The sequence below is a fragment of the Oncorhynchus nerka genome, linkage group LG26 (assembly GCF_034236695.1).
Source record: "Oncorhynchus nerka isolate Pitt River linkage group LG26, Oner_Uvic_2.0, whole genome shotgun sequence".
NCBI classification, from domain to species: domain Eukaryota; kingdom Metazoa; phylum Chordata; class Actinopteri; order Salmoniformes; family Salmonidae; genus Oncorhynchus; species Oncorhynchus nerka.
In genome coordinates, this window is record NC_088421.1 from 5,377,159 (window position 1) to 5,398,012 (window position 20,854).

General features: G+C 43.5%; 1 protein-coding gene and 1 long non-coding RNA gene across 3 annotated transcripts in view; one reads left to right on the forward strand and one right to left on the reverse strand.

Annotated features, from left to right (window-relative positions):
• Nucleotides 1–20,854, forward strand: part of LOC135564642 (uncharacterized) — a 43,098-nt gene that overhangs the window by 13,318 nt on the left and 8,926 nt on the right. The window lies entirely within an intron of this gene.
• Nucleotides 7,921–11,024, reverse strand: LOC115110109 (dynein axonemal light chain 4-like). Of its 2 annotated transcripts, none has more exons than XM_029635476.2 (4): nt 10,908–11,024; nt 10,264–10,347; nt 10,064–10,147; nt 7,921–9,470 (listed from the first exon to the last, which is right to left on the reverse strand). In XM_029635476.2, exons 2-4 carry the CDS (start codon nt 10,333–10,335, stop codon nt 9,306–9,308), a joined length of 321 nt encoding a protein of 106 aa, XP_029491336.1. In that variant the 5' UTR covers nt 10,336–10,347; nt 10,908–11,024; the 3' UTR covers nt 7,921–9,305. The 2 variants fall into 2 exon arrangements, with proteins under 2 accessions (XP_029491336.1, XP_029491335.1); XM_029635475.2 differs by having other exon boundaries at nt 10,264–10,363.

Consider the following 20,854-nt stretch of genomic DNA (forward strand, 5'->3'; position numbering starts at 1 on the left):
AGCCTGGCAAGCAGGTGGACAGACGGACAGAAAAGACAGCCAACCAGCCAGCTATCAAGACAGCCAGCCAGTATTCCTGGTGCTTCAGAAAGAGGCAGACAAGGCCTCCTGGGTGGCGCAGTGGTCTAAGGCACTGCATCGCAGTGCTAGCTGTGCCACCAGAGATTCTGGGTTCGGGCCCAGGCTCTGTCGCAGCCGTCCGTGACCAGCAGGCCCATGGGGTGACGCACAATTGGCTCCGCGTCATTAGGGAGGGTTTGGCTGGCAGGGATATCCTTGTCTCATCGCGCACTAGTGACTCCTGTGGCGGGCCGGGCACAATGCTCGCTGACCAGGTCGCCAGGTGTACGGTGTTTCCTCTGACACATTGGTGTGGCTGGCTCCCGAGTCCGTGCGGGAGTTGCAGCGATGAGACAAGACTGTAACTACAACCAATTGGGGAGAAAAAAGGGGTAAAAAAAAAAGAGACAGACAAGTATGCAGCAGACCAGCCAGACAGAAACAGCCAGACAGTATTCTTGGTGCTTCAGAAAGAGACAGACAGCCAGTGACCTGGCACCATCCAGCTATCCAGCCACAATGATTCCTGGTGCTCCAAAAACACCTCTAATAATCTCTTCTCTCCATCAAAGCACCGCTAAAGATAATCAATGTTTTATTCAAGGCCCACCGCTCCAACATTCACAGTATGAAGCAGCAGCTGGCTAATGCATTACTAACTTTGTTTTTTCACAATGTGCCAAGAAGTTGTAAGACTCTCTTCCTCTCTCTCTGGCTCCTCAAAATGACATTTGTAGTATATTTTCATTTTGTCCATTTTTCCCTTTCTCTCCCTGACAGACTGCTGATATTGATCCTGTTATCTGTGTGGTCACGCTAGTTCTGTCACGCCCTGACCTTAGCTATCTTTGTTTTCTTTATTATTTTGGTTAGGTCAGGGTGTGATGTGTGTTTTTGGCTTGTCTAGGGTTTTTTGTATATCTATGGGGTTTTGGTTTGTCTAGGTAAATGTAAGTCTATGGTAGCCTGAATTGGTTCCCAATCAGAGGCAGCTTTTTATCGTTGTCTCAGATTGGGGATCCTATTTAGGTTGTCATTTTCCATTTTGGTTTTGTGGGTTATTGTCTATGTGTAGTTGCATGTCAGCACTCGTGTTTATAGCTTCACGGTCATTTTGTTAGTTTGTTCAGTGTTCTTCATTTAAATAAAGAAGAACGTATTCATCTCACGCTGCGCCTTGGTCTACTCGTTACGACGGACGTGACGAGTTCAAACATAACAAGAGGAAGGAGCCAGGATAGAGTGCCCTGGATGGATGTTACAGTGAGGAAGGGACATTCATACACTTTACCCCTTTTTTTTTAGAACACCAGACACTTGCAATAGAAATACATATTTTAATGTGCAATTGGATTGAATTGTAGATGATTTATTACACATGACACACACACGCGCGCACACACACACACACACTCTCACCCACTGGCTCTCATTCTCTATTGACTGGCTCCCATTCTCTATTTGCAGCCTCATTAGTCTACAGCCCCCAGCCCTCTGTCTACTTAGTGTGCATGCCGAGTGGCACCCTATTCCCTATTTAGTGCACTCCTTTTGACCACCATTGCCCTCCCTCCAGACACAGGCACGCGCACATAGTGTAGTGGTACGTCTCTTCTGACTTTACAAAGCACCCATGAGCACAGACCAGATCAAATATTTGTACTCCCCCTCTCCTCTCAGCTTCATCCATCTCTCCTCAATTTTCACACTCCCCATTTCCTTTTACCCTCCCTCCAGCACTCTTACCTGCTGATAAATGCATTCTTTATCTACATCTATCCCTTTAATTCCTTCCCTCCGTCCCTGATTATTTCCTGGTGGGTCCAATTTATTCCCTAGTATGCTGTATAAAGTCATTGATAGTGAAACACCATAGCTATGAGAGAAATGACATGAATAATGCATATCATGGTACTTATAGGCTGCTCCCTATAGATGTTCATAGATTATTTGTAACCTTGTACGGAAAGTGTTGAAACAAAAAGAGCCAGCATAAATGTGTTGCTTTATTGTTTATTTATTGGTGCACTTGTAAAATGCACTTATAATGATGATATGTTAAAATAACGTTGTCTGTATTCTCTGTGTGTCTCTCTCTCTCTCTCTCTCTGTGTGCTCTCTCTCTCTCTCTCTCTCTCTCTCTCTCTGACACACATGCAAAAACGTGCGCGCATACACACACGCACTCACTCACATGCACGCACACACACACACACACACGCACACACACACACACACACACACAGAGAAAGACAGACACACAGAGAGAAAGACAGACACACAGATCAAAGCTTCAAAGCCCGTCCTGTTTCCCTCAGAGCAGTTAAAGCTTAATGTAGGTTGCTTGGAAACGATCCAGAACTCTCACCATAATTGGAGAGTCTGTTACTTCAAACCAACCAGAAGATTAATCTGTAAGGTGTAGATTTGGACTAGAAAGAAAGGCATGGTACAAGAACAACGTTGACCTGATCTACTAATGTGTTGTACCTCAGAGACTAGGCAGACTTACTTATACAGTGTTGAGACAGAGAGAGGAAGAGAGACAGGAGAGAGAGGAAGAGTGTTTCATGTTACAGATGGTGGGTGAAGTGATGGCGGGGCCAGCAGAGAGATGAGGGTAGAGCTCTTTGATGGCAGTCACTGTGGGTTGCGCTGGTGGTTCAGTCACTCACTGGCTACCAATGAATATTTAATAGAGAGAGAGAGTGAGTGAGTGAGTGAGTGAGTGAGTGAGTGAGTGAGTGAGTGAGTGAGTGAGTGAGTGAGTGAGTGAGTGAGTGAGTGAGTGAGTGAGTGAGTGAGTGAGTGAGAGAATGGTTGGAGGGGAGAAATATGGAATAGATGGAGGGGAAATATCATGCATGGGAAATGAACAGCAAGAGGGGACATGTGGAATACCAAGACATAGTGCTGGAAACGAGTTCATTTGTATTGATATGACGGATTCAGAGATTCCACACACATAGCCACACAGTTAAATAATCCTTGTGTAATCCTGCATAACGGCATTCCAAAAGGACTGTCATCCTTATCCCACCCTCATAATTCCTTTTTTCTTTAACTCCCTGACTCGTTTTCTCTACAAATCCATCCCTCTCTCCCTTTCTGTTCCAAGGCAACAGCTTGTGGGATAGTGCTCATCCCCCCTGTCTCCCACTGGGACAATCTGTCACTGGCTATAGAGAAAGAGAGAGAGTGTGTGTGTCAGTGTGTCAGACTGTGTGTGTGTTGGTGGTGAGAGAGAGAGCATGGAGGAAGTAGAGGGAAAATAGGAGGGGGAGGCCCCAACATGAAAAAAAACTACAGTTTATTATATAATACTACAGTACTTACAGTATAATTATATACAGTTGAAGTCGGAAGTTTACATACACCATAGCCAAATACATTTAAACTCAGTTATTTACAATTCCTGAATTTTAATCCTAGTAAAAATTCCCTGTCAGTTAGGATCACCAATTTATTTTAAGAAAGTGAAATATCATAATAATAGTAGAGAGAATGATTTATTTCAGTTTATATTTATTTCATGACATTCCCAGTGGATCAGAAGTTAACATACAGTCAATTAGTATTTGGTGGTATTGCCTTCAAATTGTTTAACTTGGGTCAAACATTTAAGGTAGCCCCCCCACAAGCTTCCCACAATAAGTTGGGTGAATTTTGGCCCTGACAGAGCTGGTGTAACTGAGTCAGGTTTGTAGACCTCCTTGCTCGCACACACTTTTTCAGTTCTGCCCACAAATTCTCTATAAGATTGAGGTCAGGGCTTTATGATGGCCACTCCAATACCTTGACTTTTTGTCCTTAAGCCATTTTGCCACAACTTTGGAAGTATGCTTGGGGGTTATTGTCCATTTGGAAGACCCATTTGCGACCAAGCTTTAACTTCCTGACTGATGTCTTGAGATATTGCTTCAATACATCTGCATAACTTTTCTCCCTCATGAAGCCATCCATTTTGTGAAGTGCACCAGTCCCTCCTGCAGCAAAGCATCCCCACAACATGATGCTGCCACCCCTGTGCTTCAGGGTTGGGATGGTGTTCTTTGGCTTGCAAGCAACCCCCTTTTTCCTCCAAATATAATGATGGCCATTATGGCCAAACAGTTCTATTTTTGTTTCATCAGACCACAGGACATTTCTCCAAAAAGTACAATCTTTGTCCCCATGTGCAGTTGCAAACCGTAGTCTTTCTTATGGCGGTTTTGGAACAGTGGCATCTTCCTTGCTGAGCGGCCTTTCAGTTTATGTCGATATAGGACTTGTTTTACTGTGGATATAGATACTTTTGTACCGGTTTCCTCCAGCATCTTCACAAGGTCCTTTGCTGTTGTTTTGGGATTGATTTGCACTTTTTGCACCAAAGTATGTTCATCTCTAGGAGACAGAACGCGTCTCCTTCCTGAGCAGTATGACAGCTGCGTAGTCCCATGGTGTTTATACTTGCGTACTGTTGTTTGTACAGATGAACTTGGTACCTTCAGCCGTTTGGAAATTGCTCCCATGGATGAACCAGACTTGTGGAGGTCTACAATTTTTTCTGAGGTCTTGGCTGATTTCATTTGATTTTCCCATGATGTCAAGCAAAGAGGCACTGAGTTTGAAGGTAGGCCTTGAAATACATCCACAGGTACACCCCCAATTGACTCAAATGATGTCAATTAGCCTAACAGAAGTTTCTAAAGCCATGATGTCATTTTCTGAAATTTTCCAAGCTGTTTAAAGGCACAGTCAATTTAGTGTATGAAAACTTCTGTGACCCACTGGAATTGTGAGTCAATAATCTGTGAAATAATCTGTCTGCAAACAATTGTTGTAAAATTACTTGTCATGCACACAGTAGACGTCCTAACCGACTTGACAAAACTATAGTTTGTTAACAATACATTTGTGGAGTGGTTTAAAAACAAGTTTTAATGACTCCAACCTAAGGGTATGTATACTTCCGACTTCAACTGTATACTGAACAAAAATATAAACGCAACATGCAACAACTTCAAATATGTTACTGAGTTACAGTTCATATAAGGAGATAAGTCAATTGAAATAAATCCATTAGGCCCTAATCTATGGATTTCACATGACTGAGCAGTTGTGAAGTCATTGGTGGGCCTGGGAGGGCAATAGGCCCACCCACTTGGTAGCCAGGCCCACCCACTGGGGACCAGGCCCAGCCAATCAAAATGAGTTTTTCCACACAAAAAGGTTTTATTACAGACATAAATACTCCTCAGCACCCCCCACACCCCCCTTCAGACGATCCCGCAGGTCAAGAAGCCGGATGTGGAGGTCCTGGACAGGCGTGGTTACACGTGGTCTTCAGTTGTGAGGCCAGTTGGACGTACTTGCCAAAATCTCTAAAACAACGTTGAAGGCAGCTTATGGTAGAGAAACTAACATTACATTCTCTGGCAACAGCTCTGGTGGACATTCCTGCAGTCAGCATGCCAATTGTAAAACTTAAGACATCTGTGGCATTGCGTTGTGTGACAAAACTGCACATTTTAAAGTTGCCTTTATTGTCCCCAGCACAAGGTGCACCTGTGTAATGATCATGCTGTTTAATCAGCTTCTTGATATACCACACCTGTCAGGTGGATGGAATATCTTGGCAAATGATACATGTTTACTAATAGGGATGTAAACAAATTTGTTCACAAAATTCAAGAGAAATACGTTTTTGTGCATATGGAACATTTCTGGAATCTTTTATTTCAGCTCATGAAACGGGACCAACATTTTATATTTTGCAGTTATATTTTTGTTCAGTGTAGTAAACTGTATACTTTAGAATACTATATACAAAATGTAGTATCCCTCAATCATGTATAGTACTTACTATAGAATTCTGTAGTATACTATAGTTCTGCAGATAATACTATAAATATAACAATATTATCTGCAAAAAAACACTGTAGTAAATACTACAGTAATGTCCACAAAAACACTATAGTGAATACTGTAATATTTATGCCATAGTATACTATGGTATTTTTTTTCATGTGGGGGGATAGAGATGGAGAGAGGCAAGGGAGCAAATTAGAGGAAGCAGAGAGAAGACCTCAACAGAAAAGAGAGAAGGAGAAGGAAAAGCAATATTATTTTGCTCCAGCTGAATAAACGGAGAGAGAAATGAGACTAAGGCAGACAGAGCAACAAATAAAAAGGAATACATAAGGGAAAAGGATGACTCAGGGAGAGGGAGAGACTAGAGGGTTCTGGGAATTTGGGATGATTTAGAAGAGGAAAAGAAAGCTAAGATTTAAAACCACTCTTACTGCTTGCACTCAATAACAGTGTGAGGCGGAATATGGAGCAGTATATCATTCATTCTCTAGTCTTGGAGATAGGACGCTCTTAGGTTCACTCACCCCCAGGGAGATAGGACGCTCTTAGATTCACTCACCCCCTGGGAGATAGGACGCTCTTAGGTTCACTCACCGCCAGAGAGATAGGACGCTCTTAGGTTCACTCACCCCAGGGAGATAGGACGCTCTTAGGTTCACTCACCCCCAGGGAGATAGGACGCTCTTAGGTTCACTCACCCCCAGGGAGATAGGACGCTCTTAGGTTCACTCACCCCCAGGGAGATAGGACGCTCTTAGGTTCAATCACACCCAGGGAGATAGGACGCTCTTAGGTTCACTCACCCCCTGGGAGATAGGACGCTCTTAGGTTCACTCACCCCCAGTGAGATAGGACGCTCTTAGGTTCACTCACACCCAGGGAGATAGGACGCTCTTAGGTTCACTCACACCCAAGGAGATAGGACGCTCTTAGGTTCACTCACCCCCAAGGAGATAGGACGCTCTTAGGTTCACTCACACCCAGGGAGATAGGACGCTCTTAGGTTCACTCACCCCCAAGGAGATAGGACGCTCTTAGGTTCACTCACACCCAGGGAGATAGGACGCTCTTAGGTTCACTCACACCCAAGGAGATAGGACGCTCTTAGGTTCACTCACACCCAGGGAGATAGGACGCTCTTAGGTTCACTCACACCCAAGGAGATAGGACGCTCTTAGGTTCACTCACCCCCAAGGAGATAGGACGCTCTTTTTTTGTGTTTTTTGTTGTTGAATTTGACCCCTTTTTCTCCCCAATTTCGTGGTATCCAATTGTTTTAGTAGCTACTATCTTGTCTCGTCGTTACAACTCCCGTATGGGCTCGGGAGAGACGAAGGTTGAAAGTCATGCGTCCTCCGATACACAACCCAACCAAGCCGCACTGCTTCTTAACACAGCGCGCATCCAACCCGGAAGCCAGGACCCTCTTAGGTTCACTCACCCCCAGGGAGATAGGACGCTCTTAGGTTCACTCACACTAAGGGAGTCATTTAGCAGATGCTTTTATCCAGAGGGACTTACAGGAGCAATTAGGGTTAAGTGCCTTGCTATATAGATGCATTTACTTTAGAGCTTGTCCTATAGATAAAGAAGGACCACCAAGGACCTAGCAGCAAATTGACTTCTCTAATATGAAACTACTACATCAAAGGGCAGATTACTCTGTTGGTTGTTGCATTTTAAAGGGGGGTTGCCCCTTGGTCATAGTGTTAGCATGGTGGCTAATTACAAGGGAGCTCTGCAGGGTTTTTGCCTTTCCTAGACTTCCTGCTGCCTCCCTTTTCCCTAGTCCACAAAGGGGTGTATTCAACAGCGCATAGCATAACCAAACGTTTTGCAACGGAAAAACAAAACAAGTGTTTCATACTGGACAAATTCAGTTAGGTCCCTCCCCATTTCGTCCCATTTGCTTTATAGTGAATAGACACTAGAGACATACTGTATATATAAATCCCCGGTCCACATACTGTCATTCACTTTCAACAAACAACACCCAAAATCGGAAGATTTGAAAAAACTCTATTTTTTTAATCACTTTCAGGAATAATTTCATGTTCAATGAATTTATGCAAACACACAGTGTTGAAGTGAAAACAACAATACAACGCATCAGTGTTATGGTACCTGGTGACATCCACAGTTGGCAACATAAAGGTTTCTATGTGGCAATGAGACTGCATGCCTAGGTTGATATTCATTGAAATGCAATGCCTAGGCCTAGAGAGGCAGAATAGCTCATGTAATATCATCAGTTGTGATACAAATTCAGAACAACGACACCTATCCATGACATTCTTATAACAGTGGTGTGACAGAAAATAACTATTTCAACAATAAGTTCTTTCATAAAAAGCCCATGACGATCCTATACAAAATCAGATTCCATCTTCACATTCAAATTCAAGTATTTACTGTACATTGAGAGGATATAAAAGTCCCTGTGCTATCTTATCAGTTATAGGAGGAGTAGAGACACAGACAAGGGTGGCTTATGGGACTCATGTCTGAAAGGTGAAGACTAAAGCTATATTACTAAAGACGGAGATAAAATATATAATATATCTAGAGAGGATTGGAGAACAGAGATTGTGTGAATTGAGAGCAACGAGAATCTAGAGAGAGGATTGGAGAACAGAGAGTGTGTGAATTGAGAGCAACAAGAATCTAGAGAGAGGATTAGAGAAACAGAGTGTGTGAATTGAGAGCAATAAGAGCGACTGAGAGGGTGTGTGCTTGTGTAAGGATGTTTTTCAGCAGATGGCATGGCAGCCCACCGAGACGACAGTGTGCCAACGTACAGGCGGTGTGGAGGAAAGACATGGAGCTGGATGCATTTTTTTTTTTTTCTCCAAAGGTGAGCATGAGGAGATGATGAGAACACGCATGCTGCCTCGAGTTAAAGAAGTAGAGCAGAAAGTAATAGGGAAAGAGAGTGCAAGTGTTTCAGCCCCACTGAATCCCATCAGTAGGATAGTAGGAGAGACACCAGACTCCTTCATGCAGTGAACTCACTGTTCTGTAGAAACTATCACATCTGTATACAGATAAGACTTGGTCATTTTCATACTGTATGTGCACACACAAGTCAAGAGTGTGACATGCTGATATTGAATACAATATATCAAGAGTGACTTGGCCTAATCAATCAATGACGTAAGGGACATCACACACGCTCGCAAACACGTGTACACACACACACACACACCCTCCATTACCACCACACATACACGATCAGTAAATGACAAAAAAAAGACTGCATAGCTCAGAGATGGGTGAATCATCCAGGATGTGTATATAAATATATACACACACTCGTTAGGTAGAGACAGACTGGATGGGAGGGGTGTGTGTGTGTAGCCTGTGTGTGTTTTGTGTGAGCGCCTGTGTGTGTGCTAAGCGCACTTCCACACACACACGGCCAGGCTGCCTCCAAAGAACATGTAGAGCAGGTTCTTCACCTCGTGTGTCACCTCAAAGCCAAAGCCCTCCCCGATCACCACGTGCCACGAGCTGCCAAACTTTTTATCCATCGACTCCTTGATCATCTTCGCCGCATTCTGAAACGGCGAGAGCGAGAGAGAGGTTAGAGAACATGCAGAAACCAAATCTGAAGCTGTAAATGTACATTTTCATGCAAATCTACAATTTTTCATCAATTCACGATGTTAGCGAAAATTCAGAGTTAAACGCACAGATGTTTAAAGTTATGGGATCCAGCCAATAATAACTGGACCGTCTGGTCCGATTCCAAACCAAATCCCTGGCTCCTATCCCTAAGCCCTTGTCAACACCCCCTTGTGAATTTGAGAGTAAATGAAAGGAGTTAGCAATATGGCTGAAACTCCATCCAGCCCACTGGGGGTAGAACACTTATCCATAACAAGCACCTGAGGACAGGGACGAGGGATCCGTTTGGAATCGGGCCTTTGAGGGAGGAGAGGAAGTGATGGAGGGGGTCAAATACAGAGGGGAGGAGGAGAGAGAGACAACCAGTGTCCAGATGGACACACAGGGTTGCTGGCATGAGTGGTGAGGCAGGCTGACACAATGCCTGACTGGCTGAGTGGGTGGATTAAAGCAATAGTGAGTGTGCTGTAATAATCTTGTTGAACAGTGTGTGTACAGACAGACAGACAGACCGAGTCCTGACCTCATTGTTGGTGGCAAACTTCTCACAGGCTGTGACACACAGTTCCATCGTTTCCACTCTCATCTCCTCTGGCATGTCTGTGTGCTGTGAAGAAATCAGAACAATACATTACAACACTCACCATTTACTCCACGAAACCCAGTCACAAAGCCTGTACTTGTGAACCACATATGTGTCACAGCAGCAAGACTCGGCCTCACCCTGATGAGTGGGAAGCTGTGGAGCCTCTTGTAATCAGCCTCCTCCTTCTTGCTCTCTGTTGTCTCTGCCATTCCCCTCTCCTTCTACAGAGAAAACACACTCACATTTGAATGGAAGCATTAGTCTTCGGGCCACAATGTTTGTCAAGTACTAGCTATGAGAAAAGGCTGAACTTAAGAGACACTCCTAGTCCTCCTCACTTCGTCTTCTTCTATCCATGACAACACACGCAGGGAATGTAGTGACTGCAGGGTAGGTCACTATGGCCAGGAAAGTGACGTGCATGACATTGTCAAGCATATTTAGGCATTTGTCAAAAATGGGTGAAAGGTGTCCACAGGGTTGACTAGCTAACGTTAGCTAGCTAGCTAGTAACGGTAGTCTTTATACGTGTAACGTTAGCTATGACAGCCAACTTTAACAGGTAGCTACCTAACTAGACATCTTACTAAAGTATCTGCCTAACTAGCAAACTGTAACGTTAGCTAGTTATCTTGTGTGGGTTGTTGTCTTGCCCTCTCACTAACGTTCTCTTAGTTGCAACCATTGCACGCCGTTATGAGCCATTCTTCTTTGAAATGTACTTGATTATGCCTAGCAAGTTAACTAAATAGCTAGCTAGATAACCTAGCTAGCTACTTACCTCTGGCTAGTTTAACAGGAGAAGCTTGGTCCATTTATTGTTGACATGGAAACATGTCGGCCATAGCAACCGCTTCTTTCGTCCCGCTCTCCTTCTTCTCCTTGTGCGTTTCCGGCAGACTAGACTCTGTCTTGCGTATTGCTACCATTCTCAGGTCGGAGTGCGAATTACATATTCAAATATGTAATAGCCTCACACCCGTAGCAGGCCGGTGGAATGGAGAAACGACAGAAGCTTCCTTGCTATTTCGCTCTACCTCTCATTTGAGCCCAAAATCGTTACAAGCGAAAATGTGTTTATAACTCAGCCAACTAACAGAGAAAAAGTGATCCTATCCTCAGCATACCTCCTGCAACAGGACATGCTTCACTGTCTCTACCTCCCTAGAACTCACACTTCCAATCTGGGGGTTTACCCACTAACAATGACCCAAACTTAGCCTTGTCAACAGAACCCCATCCCTCCTTTCACTCCCCAGGTATACCTATGACCCTCCTCACAGAATTCTGGATAGAGAAAAAATACCTTCCCTGCTGCTCTCTCAACTCATGTTGCCACTCCTGGGTCAACCCCTCCACTATGATGCTCCTACATTCCACCCCCCCCCCCCTAACAGGACCACCACATCTACCTCCTCCTTCTTCAGAGCTGCCTTCGTTACCTTATTTGCAACAAGGCTCAGTGTAACATGGCAGTGTTGTCATTGGTTACAAACGTTTTTCTTTGTAATGTCGAAATAGACATGTCTTCAACACCCATATCACTCACAAACTGTAAATATATGTGCTTATGTTGTACTAGCAATTGGTGAGAGAGAGCCTCAAATATCACATTCAAATTGTACATATTCACTGTATACATGAATCGCAGCAAAGTTGGTTCCTGTTTCAATCACATCTTTGGTCATGTTCTCGTGGGTCAAACAAAAACACCCTAATGATTGGTTGACAATAGAGCTTCGCCCAATGCATGCGATGGCTGCAGGATGAAGTTGGTGAAGAGCAACTGAAGACATTTGCAGTCGACTGCAGTCATAACTTCATGACCTTTGGTCACATGCTTTTGTAAAGTTCATGCAGTTGTTGCGTAAGTCTCACAATTTCTATCCCCATAATGCAAGGTTTGACAAAAGTGATCTGCTCGAATGCACTCACTCTTTTCAAAACACTTTGATACAGCGACGACTAAAAGTGATTTTCATAGCAGTTTAGGAGAACATTTTCGCTGAACCCTAACTCTTTTCCTAACCTTAACCTAATTATCCTACTCTGTTGAAGAAATTCTCCGGACCTGCTCCATAAGTTCTCCTAACCTGCTATGAAAAAGTAACTTCCGGTCGTAGCTGTATCGAAATGGCATGGAAAGAGTGGCCGTGTTTGAGCAGACCACATTTGTCAAGTCGGTTACCATCATTGCATTATGGGGTTATAATAGTTGTCGACTGCATGAACATGACAAAAATCACTTGATTAACAGCAACTTCATCCTGCAGCCATCACCTGCATTGTGGGAGGCTCTATTGTCAACCAATCATTAGGGTGTTTTTGTTTGACACACACGAACGTGACCGAAGATGTGACTGAAACCGAAACCAACTTTGCCACAAATCATGTATACAGTCGATTATGTACAAATTAATGTGATATGAGTCTCTATCTGTCACCAATTGATTGTACAATGTACGTACACACATACAGTTGAAGTCGGAAGTTTACATACACCTTAGCCAAATACATTTAAACTCGGTTTTTCACAATTCCTGACTACTAATCGTAGTAAAAATTCCCTGTCTAAGGTCAGTTAGGATCACCACTTTATTTAAGAATGTGAAATGTCAGAATAATAGTAGAGAGAATGATTTATTTCAGCTTAAATTTCTTTCATCACATTCCCAGTGGATCAGAAGTTTACATACACTCAATTAGTATTTGGTAGCATTGCCTTTAAATTGTTTACCTTGGGTCAAATGTTTTGGGTAGCCTTCCACAAGCTTCCCACAATAAGTTGGGTGAATTTTGGCCCATTCCTCCTGACAGAGCTGGTGTAACTGAGTCAGGTTTGTAGACCTCCTTGCTCGCACACGCTTTTTCAGTTCTGCCCACAAATTGTCTATAGGATTGAGGTCAGGGCTTTGTGATGGCCACTCCAATACTTTGACTTTGTTGTCCTTAAGCCATTTTGCCACAACTTTGGAAGTATGCTTGGGGTCATTGTTCATTTGGAAGACCCATTTGCGACCAAGCTTTAACTTCCTGAGATGTTGCTTCAATATATCCACATAATTTTCCTACCTCAAGATGCCATCTATTTTGTGAAGTGCACCAGTCCCTCCTGCAGCAAAGAACACCCACAACATGATGCTGCAACCCCTGTGCTTCACGGTTGGGATGGTGTTCTTCGGCTTGCAAGCCTCCCCCTTTTTCCTCCAAACATAACGATGGCCAAACAGTTCTATTTTTGTTTCACCAGACCAGAGGACATTTCTCCAAAAAGTACGATCTTTGTCCCCATGTGCAGTTGCAAACTGTAGTCTGGCTTTTTTTATGGCGGTTTTGGAGCAGTGGCCTCATCCTTGCTGAGCGGCCTTTCAGGTTATGTCGATATAGGACTCGTTTTTACTGTGGATATAGATACTTTTGTACCTGTTCTGCCTCCTTTGCTGTTGTTTCGGGATTGATTTGCACTTTTTGCACCAAAGTACGTTTAGCTCTAGGAGGCAGAACACATCTCCTTCCTGAGCAGTATGACGGCTGCGTGGTCCCATGGTGTTTATACTTGTGTACTATTGTTTGTACAGATGAATGTGGTACCTTCCGGCATTTGGAAATTGCTCCCAAGGATGAACCAGACTTGTGGAGGTCTACAATTTTTTTCTGAGGTCTTGGCTGATTTCATTTGATTTTCCCATGATGTCAAGCAAAGAGGCACTGAGTTTGAAGGTAGGCCTTGAAATACATCCACAGGTACACCCCCAATTGACTCAAATTATGTCATCAATGATGTCAACTTCAGAACTTTCTAAAGCCATGACATCATTTTCTGGAATTTTCCAAGCTGTTTAAAGGCACAGTCAACTTAGTGTATGTAAACAATTGTTGACAAATTACTTGTGTCATGCACAAAGTAGATGTCCTAACCGACTTGTCAAAACAATAGTTTGTTAACAAGAAATTAGTGGAGTGGTTGAAAAACAAGTTTTAATGACTCCAACCTAAGTGTATGTAAACTTCCGACTTCAACTGTCTCTATTTTCAAGTTTGTGATATGGGGGTTGGAGAAATGTTTATTATAATAAACAATGGCAACATTGACTTGTTGCACTGAGCTTTGCTGTTGGAAAACCACATCAGTACCCGACTGTCGGCTGCCGCAGATTAACCTCCCCCTACTTCACTCGACTTACAGTTGGTTGCTTGCACCTTACCGATCAAACTAGACCAGTGTTTCTCTTTCATTCCATAGAGGAACGAGCAAGTGAGGGTATAACTTCCGGAAATAACTTCCATGAAATCCACAACTAAATGTATTCACTGTAGTCTCTAGTCAACAATGAAAACAGTTGTTAATGTCCAAAAAATTAACAACCATTGAATTTATATGTTTTGACCAAGACAGTTTATAATCTAAGGTAACACCAAGTCATTTGGTCTGCTCAATTTGTTCAACAGCCACACCATTTATTACCAGATTCAGCTGTGGTCTAGAACTTAGGGAATGATTTGCACCAAATACAATGCTCTTAGTTTTAGAGATGTTCAGGAACAGTTTATTACTAAAACAGACTGCAACTCTTTGTTAAAGGTTTAAGAGATTACATTAGCTGTGGTTGCTGATTTGTATATGGTTGAATCATCAGCATACATGGACACACATGATTTGTTTAATGCCAGTGGCAGGCCATTGGTAAAAATAGAAAAGAGTAGAAGGCCTAGAGAGCTGCCCTACGGTACACCACACTTTTGAATTATGTTTGAATTAGAAAAGCTTCCTTAAAAAAAAATCTCTGAGTTCTATTAGATAGATAGCTACAGTGGGGCAAAAAAGTATTTAGTCAGCCACCAATTGTGCAAGTTCTCCCACTTAAAAATATGAGAGAGGCCTGTAATTTCCATCATAGGTACAGTTCAACTATGACAGACAAAATTAGAAAAAAAAATCCAGAAAATCACATTGTAGGATTTTTTATGAATTTATTTGCCAATTATGGTGTAAAATAAGTATTTGGTCACCTACAAACAAGCAAGATTTCTGGCTCTCACAGACCTGTAACTTCTTCTTTAAGAGGCTCCTCTGTCCTCCACTCGTTACCTGTATTAATGGCACCTGTTTGAACTTGTTATCAGTATAAAAGACACCTGTCCACAACCTCAAACAATCACACTCCAAACTCCACTACGGCCAAGACCAAAGAGCTGTCAAAGGACACCAGAAACAAAATTGTAGACCTGCACCAGGCTGGGAAGACTGGATCTGCAATAGGTAAGCAGCTTGGTTTGAAGAAATCAACTGTGGGAGCAGTTATTAGGAAATGGAAGACATACAAGACCACTGATAATCTCCCTCGATCTGGGGCTCCACGCAAGATCTCACCCCGTGGGGTCAAAATGATCACAAGAACGGTGAGCAAAAATCCCAGAACCACAAGGGGGGACCTAATGAATGACCTGTAGAGAGCTGGGACCAAAGTAACAAAGCCTACCATCAGTAACACACTACGCCGCCAGGGACTCAAATCCTGCAGTGCCAGACGTGTCCCCCTGCTTAAGCCAGTTCATGTCCAGGCCCGTCTGAAGTTTGCTAGAGAGCATTTTGATGATCCAGAAGACGATTGGGAGAATGTCATATGGTTAGATGAAACCAAAATATAACTTTTTGGTAAAAACTCAACTCGTCGTGTTTGGAGGACAAAGAATGCTGAGTTGCATCCAAAGAACACCATGCCTACTGTGAAGCATGGGGGTGGAAACATCATGCTTTGGGGCTGTTTTTCTGCAAAGGGACCAGGACAACTGATCCGTGTAAAGGAAAGAATGAATGGGGCCATGTATCGTGAGATTTTGAGTGAAAACCTCCTTCCATCAGCAAGGGCATTGAAGATGAAACGTGGCTGGGTCTTTCAGCATGACAATGATCCCAAACACACCGCCCGGGCAACGAAGGAGTGGCTTCGTAAGAAGCATTTCAAGGTCCTGGAGTGGCCTAGCCAGTCTCCAGATCTCAACCCCATAGAAAATCTTTGGAGTTGAAAGTCCGTGTTGCATAGCAACAGCCCCAAAACATCACTGCTCTAGAGGAGATCTGCATGGAGGAATGGGCCAAAATACCAGCAACAGTGTGTGAAAACCTTGTGAAGAGTTACAGAAAATGTTTGACCTCTGTCATTGCCAACAAAGGGTATATAACAAAGTATTGAGATAAACTTTTGATATTGACCAAATACTTATTTTCCACCATAATTTGCAAATAAATTCTTTAAAAATCCTACAATGTGATTTTCTGGACTTGTTTTTCTCATTTTGTCTGTCATAGTTGAAGTGTACCTATGATGAAAATTACAGGCCTCTCTCATCTTTTTAAGTGGGAGAACTTGCACAATTGGTGGCTGACTAAATACTTTTTTGCCCCACTGTATGAATCCACAATATGGCTGAGGTTGAAAAGCCATAACACATTAAAAATATATATATCAAAGGCTGCACTGAAGTCTAACTAGACAGCTCCCACAATCTTCTTATTATCAATTTCTTTCAACCAATCCTCAGTCATTTGTGTCAGTGCAGTACATGTTGAGTGCCCTTCTCATTAAGCATGCTGAAAGTCTGTTGTTGTTTTTCTTTACAGAGAAATACCATTGTATTTGGTCAAGACAATTTCTTTTGGGGGGGGGGGGGTATCGTCGGACGAGGCCACAGTGTCCCCCGAACCAACCCCTGTCTGTCTCCAGTATCTATGCTGCAATAGTCTATGTGCTGGGGGGCTAGGGTCAGTCTGTTATATCTAACGTAATTATCTTGTCTTATCTGGTGTCCTGTGTGATTTTTAGTATAGTATGCTCCAGTTTCAACTGTTCTGCCTGTGGCTAGGGAACCCTGACCTGTTCACCGGATGTGCTTACCTTATCCCGGACCTGCTGTTTTCAAATCTCTCTCTGCCACACCTGCTGTCTCGACCTCTGAATGCTCAGCTATGAAAAGCCAACTGCAATTTACTCCTGAGATACAGACCTGTTGCACCCTCTAAAACCACAGACTATTATTTGATCCTGCTGGTCATCTATGAATGTTTGAACATCTTGAAGAACAATCTGGCCTTAAATGGCCATGTACTCCTAAAGTCTCCATCCGACACAGCCAGAAGAGGACTGGCAACCCCTCGGGGCCTGGTTCCTCTCTAGGCTTCTTCCTAGGTTCCTGCCTTTTTAGGGAGTTTTTCCTAGCCCCCGTGCTTCTACATCTGCCTTGCTTGCTGTTTGGGGTTTTAGGCTGGGTTTCTGTATAGCACTTTGTGTCATCTGCTGATGTTAAAAGGTCTTTATAAATACATTTGATTGATTGATAGTGTATGTAAGCAATGTCCCCATGTGCTCTGGCAGCTTTCATGGCTGGGATCAGTTCATCCCTCTTCTGGCACACAGCTTCAGGATAGTCATTGTTGATAAAGACGTACTGTATGTTCCTCTCAAGTTCTTGGCTGTTTCCATAGCAGCTACCTTGTCGTTGAACCTCAGGAACTTGGCCACTATCGGCCTGGGCCTGTCACCTGGGCCGGTGGTGGGTTTTCCAGTCCTGTGGGGGCACTCCACCTCAATCATCCTGTGGTCCATATTCAGTTTTTCCGAGATAATTTCCCTCACTTTGTCCTCAGACTCCATCCAGGTCTCATGTGGAGATTCTGCAATTCCGTGTTGTTCCGCCTTGATTGTCCCTCAAGATAATCAGATTTCTCTGTCATTGTTATCATGGATTCACATACAGAATTGATGTCCTCTCTCAATGACTTTGCTGTCATATTGCCGTTCTCCTGTTTAAACTCATCGAGCTGACCCTGGGAGAACTGCAAACTGTTCTTCAGGTCCTGGAACTCTCTGTCAGGTCATCCATTATTTTATTAGTTGACTCCCAGTATTTGGGCATAGCTATTTTCTCTTTTTGTTCATTTAAAATATCCTTCATTTAGGTTACGTTGTTACTCCTCGCAGTTCCAGACAGGGCAGGTCACAGGGAAGATTGGAAATAACAACAACAAATAGCAGAGATCTAGACAGCCACAAGCCCGGGTCAATCCGTAGTCCCAGCCACAATGGCTAACCGCATTGCGGGCTGCGTTTTAGCCCTCAAGAAAACCCAGCTAGCTTGATGGGCAACTAGCTAGCAGCTAGGCTAGCTGCTACACCAAGCAGCTCCCCAGACCCTGCCTTGGTCAGCAGGATAACTGGACAGATAGTAGCTGTCCCAGCAACTGATGCCAACAGCGTGACAGGAAGCTAGCTAGTAACCAAACTTTAAAACATTTCCATTATGCTTAATTCTATGGAAAAAAACATGTTTATTTTTCTGCATATTTAAGCATATCTTTGGAGGTGTCTGTATCCTCCTGACTGGTGGTTATTTATTTCAAGAAACTAAATATGCTTAGCTGCATCTCTGCCAAAATCTTGGTAAAATACTGAAGGCATGTAAATCTTATTCAGTAGATTTAGTAATTTCTTACTTTTCTAAAGTCAACTAACCTTTCCAGCAGGCATGCCAGCTAAAATAGTTAGTCAAGCTAGCTACTCTAATTTGATTGATAGCCTAAAAATGGCTTCTTGGTAGCTAGTTATGAGGTTGGGAGATTGAGAACCTATCTGGGCTAGCTAAAGCCAACTTCATAAAATTGCTAGGTGGCTAGTAGTATTACAAGTCTTCATGCTCTCTTGAGAACCTTGATGATCTAGTAATGGAGTCAGTTGGCAGTGGTGAGCGCTCTGAAGTTGAGCCAGTTCAGGATGTAGTGGGTCTACCTGCAGCAACAGGTGTGTTAAAGACTTCCAGCGTTTGCCCTGAGAGTCTTACCAAAGTTGATTTTGGATTCCTACTTTTTGTCCGACTCGTATGTTGTGTCAAGTTGGGTAAAAGACAAACTGGAAACGGTTACATCTGTGAAAGTTTTAGAAGTGGAATTGTTGAGATTTTTGTGTATCTGCCTCCCAGTGGAAGTGGGTGCTTCGAGTCACACAGCTCGAGGCTCAAACTGTGGCCTGCTTTGCTCTCCGGAGCAGCTCCAGAGCAGGGTGCCGCTAAACAGGGTGCTCAGTGGGGCAATGTGGAGTGTAGAGGTGGATCAAGTGAAAAGGAATATTCCTAGTGTTTGTGACACCCACCTTTAAATGTGATGTAGACCCGGTGGTAATGATGAGACTAAGAATACCCTGTCTTCCTTGTTGAGCTATGACACAGAGTTTCTACCTGATAAGTTCAGGTTAGGTTATATTTGCTATTCTGTGAGGAGCTATGTTCCGAACCCGTTACTGTGCTTTAGGTGCCAAGGATTCGGACATGTTGCAGTAGCGTGCAGATCTGTGAGATCTCACGCTGTGAGAAATGTGCATGAGAGCATAGTCAGAGGGAGTGTACATTTGGTGGTAGAGACTGCACTGCGTGTCAACTGTGGGGGTCCGAATTGCCCTGTGAGAGAGAGACAGGTTGAGATTGTTAGAATTTGAGTGGGGAAGAAAGTTTTCTATGCTGAAGCAGTGAGGGTGAGTGAGTCGACTGGTAGCCCCCAAGTGAGTGGGACTGAAGAGAGAACGCCAGAGAAGATTAATTATAGTGAGGTTGGATTTTTTGAATTTATAGCCATGATGATCAACTGCACTGATGGAGCGGAAATCACAGAAGATAGATGTGGTAGTTGCAGCAGCAGAGAAATATTATGGCTGACAATCTGGTGTAGGATCGTTTAGGGCCAAAGTAGTGGGATGGGGTGCTGGGGTTTTGGTATTCTGTATAGGTGCAGGGTTACATGGTAGTGGGATGGGGTGGTAGGTTAGTGGTATGGTGTATAGGTGCAGGGTTACATGGTAGTGGGTTGGGGTGGTAGGGTGTTGGTATGGTGTATATGTGCAGGGTTACATGGTTGTGGGATGGGGTGGTAGTTTAGTGGTCTAGTGTATAGGTACAGGGTTACATGGTAGTGGGATGGGGTGGTAGTTTAGTGGTATGGTGTATACTGTAGGTGCAGGGTTACATGGTAGTGGGATGGGGTGGTAGGTTAGTGGTATGATGTATACTGTAGGTGCAGGGTTACATGGTAGTGGGATGGGGTGGTAGGTTAGTGGTATGATGTATACTGTAGGTGCAGGGTTACATGGTAGTGGGATGGGGTGGTAGTTTAGTGGTATGGTGTATACTGTAGGTGCAGGGTTACATGGTAGTGGGATGGGGTGGTAGTTTAGTGGTATGGTGTATACTGTAGGTGCAGGGTTACATGGTAGTGGGATGGGGTGGTAGGTTAGTGGTATGGTGTATACTGTAGGTGCAGGGTTACATGGTAGTGGGATGGGGTAGTAGGTTAGTGGTATGGTGTATAGGTACAAGGTTACATGGTAGTGGAATGGGGTGGTAGGTTAGTGTTATGGTGTATACTGTAGGTGCAGGGTTAGATGTTCGTGGGATGGGGTGGTAGGTTAGTGGTATGTTGTATGGATGCAGGTTTACATGGTAGTGGGATTTAAGTTGTCCCATTCCCCTTTTCCTTTTTTTGTCGTGTGGCTGTGTGGAGTTGGAGACAGGTATGCTATTTATTGTTTACACAGTTGTGCATTGCTCCTTGCCTGATATGTATTGCACTTACCAAACTACAGCCATATTCATAAACGTATACATTGATTCTTTGTAGTAAAATCTATATATATTTTTTTCATCCTGTATTGTGTTTTTCCATATCCTGTACCCATCTCAAGTTTC

Excerpts from the sequence above, each read along its gene's own strand:
- LOC115110109 (XM_029635476.2), bottom strand. The coding sequence starts at position 10,335 with ATGGCAGAGACAACAGAGAGCAAGAAGGAGGAGGCTGATTACAAGAGG. Across the intron at positions 10,148-10,263 it reads ACAGCTTCCCACTCATCAGG|CACACAGACATGCCAGAGGA; the intron begins GTGAGGCCGAGT and ends ATTTCTTCACAG. Across the intron at positions 9,471-10,063 it reads AGTTTGCCACCAACAATGAG|AATGCGGCGAAGATGATCAA; the intron begins GTCAGGACTCGG and ends TCGCCGTTTCAG.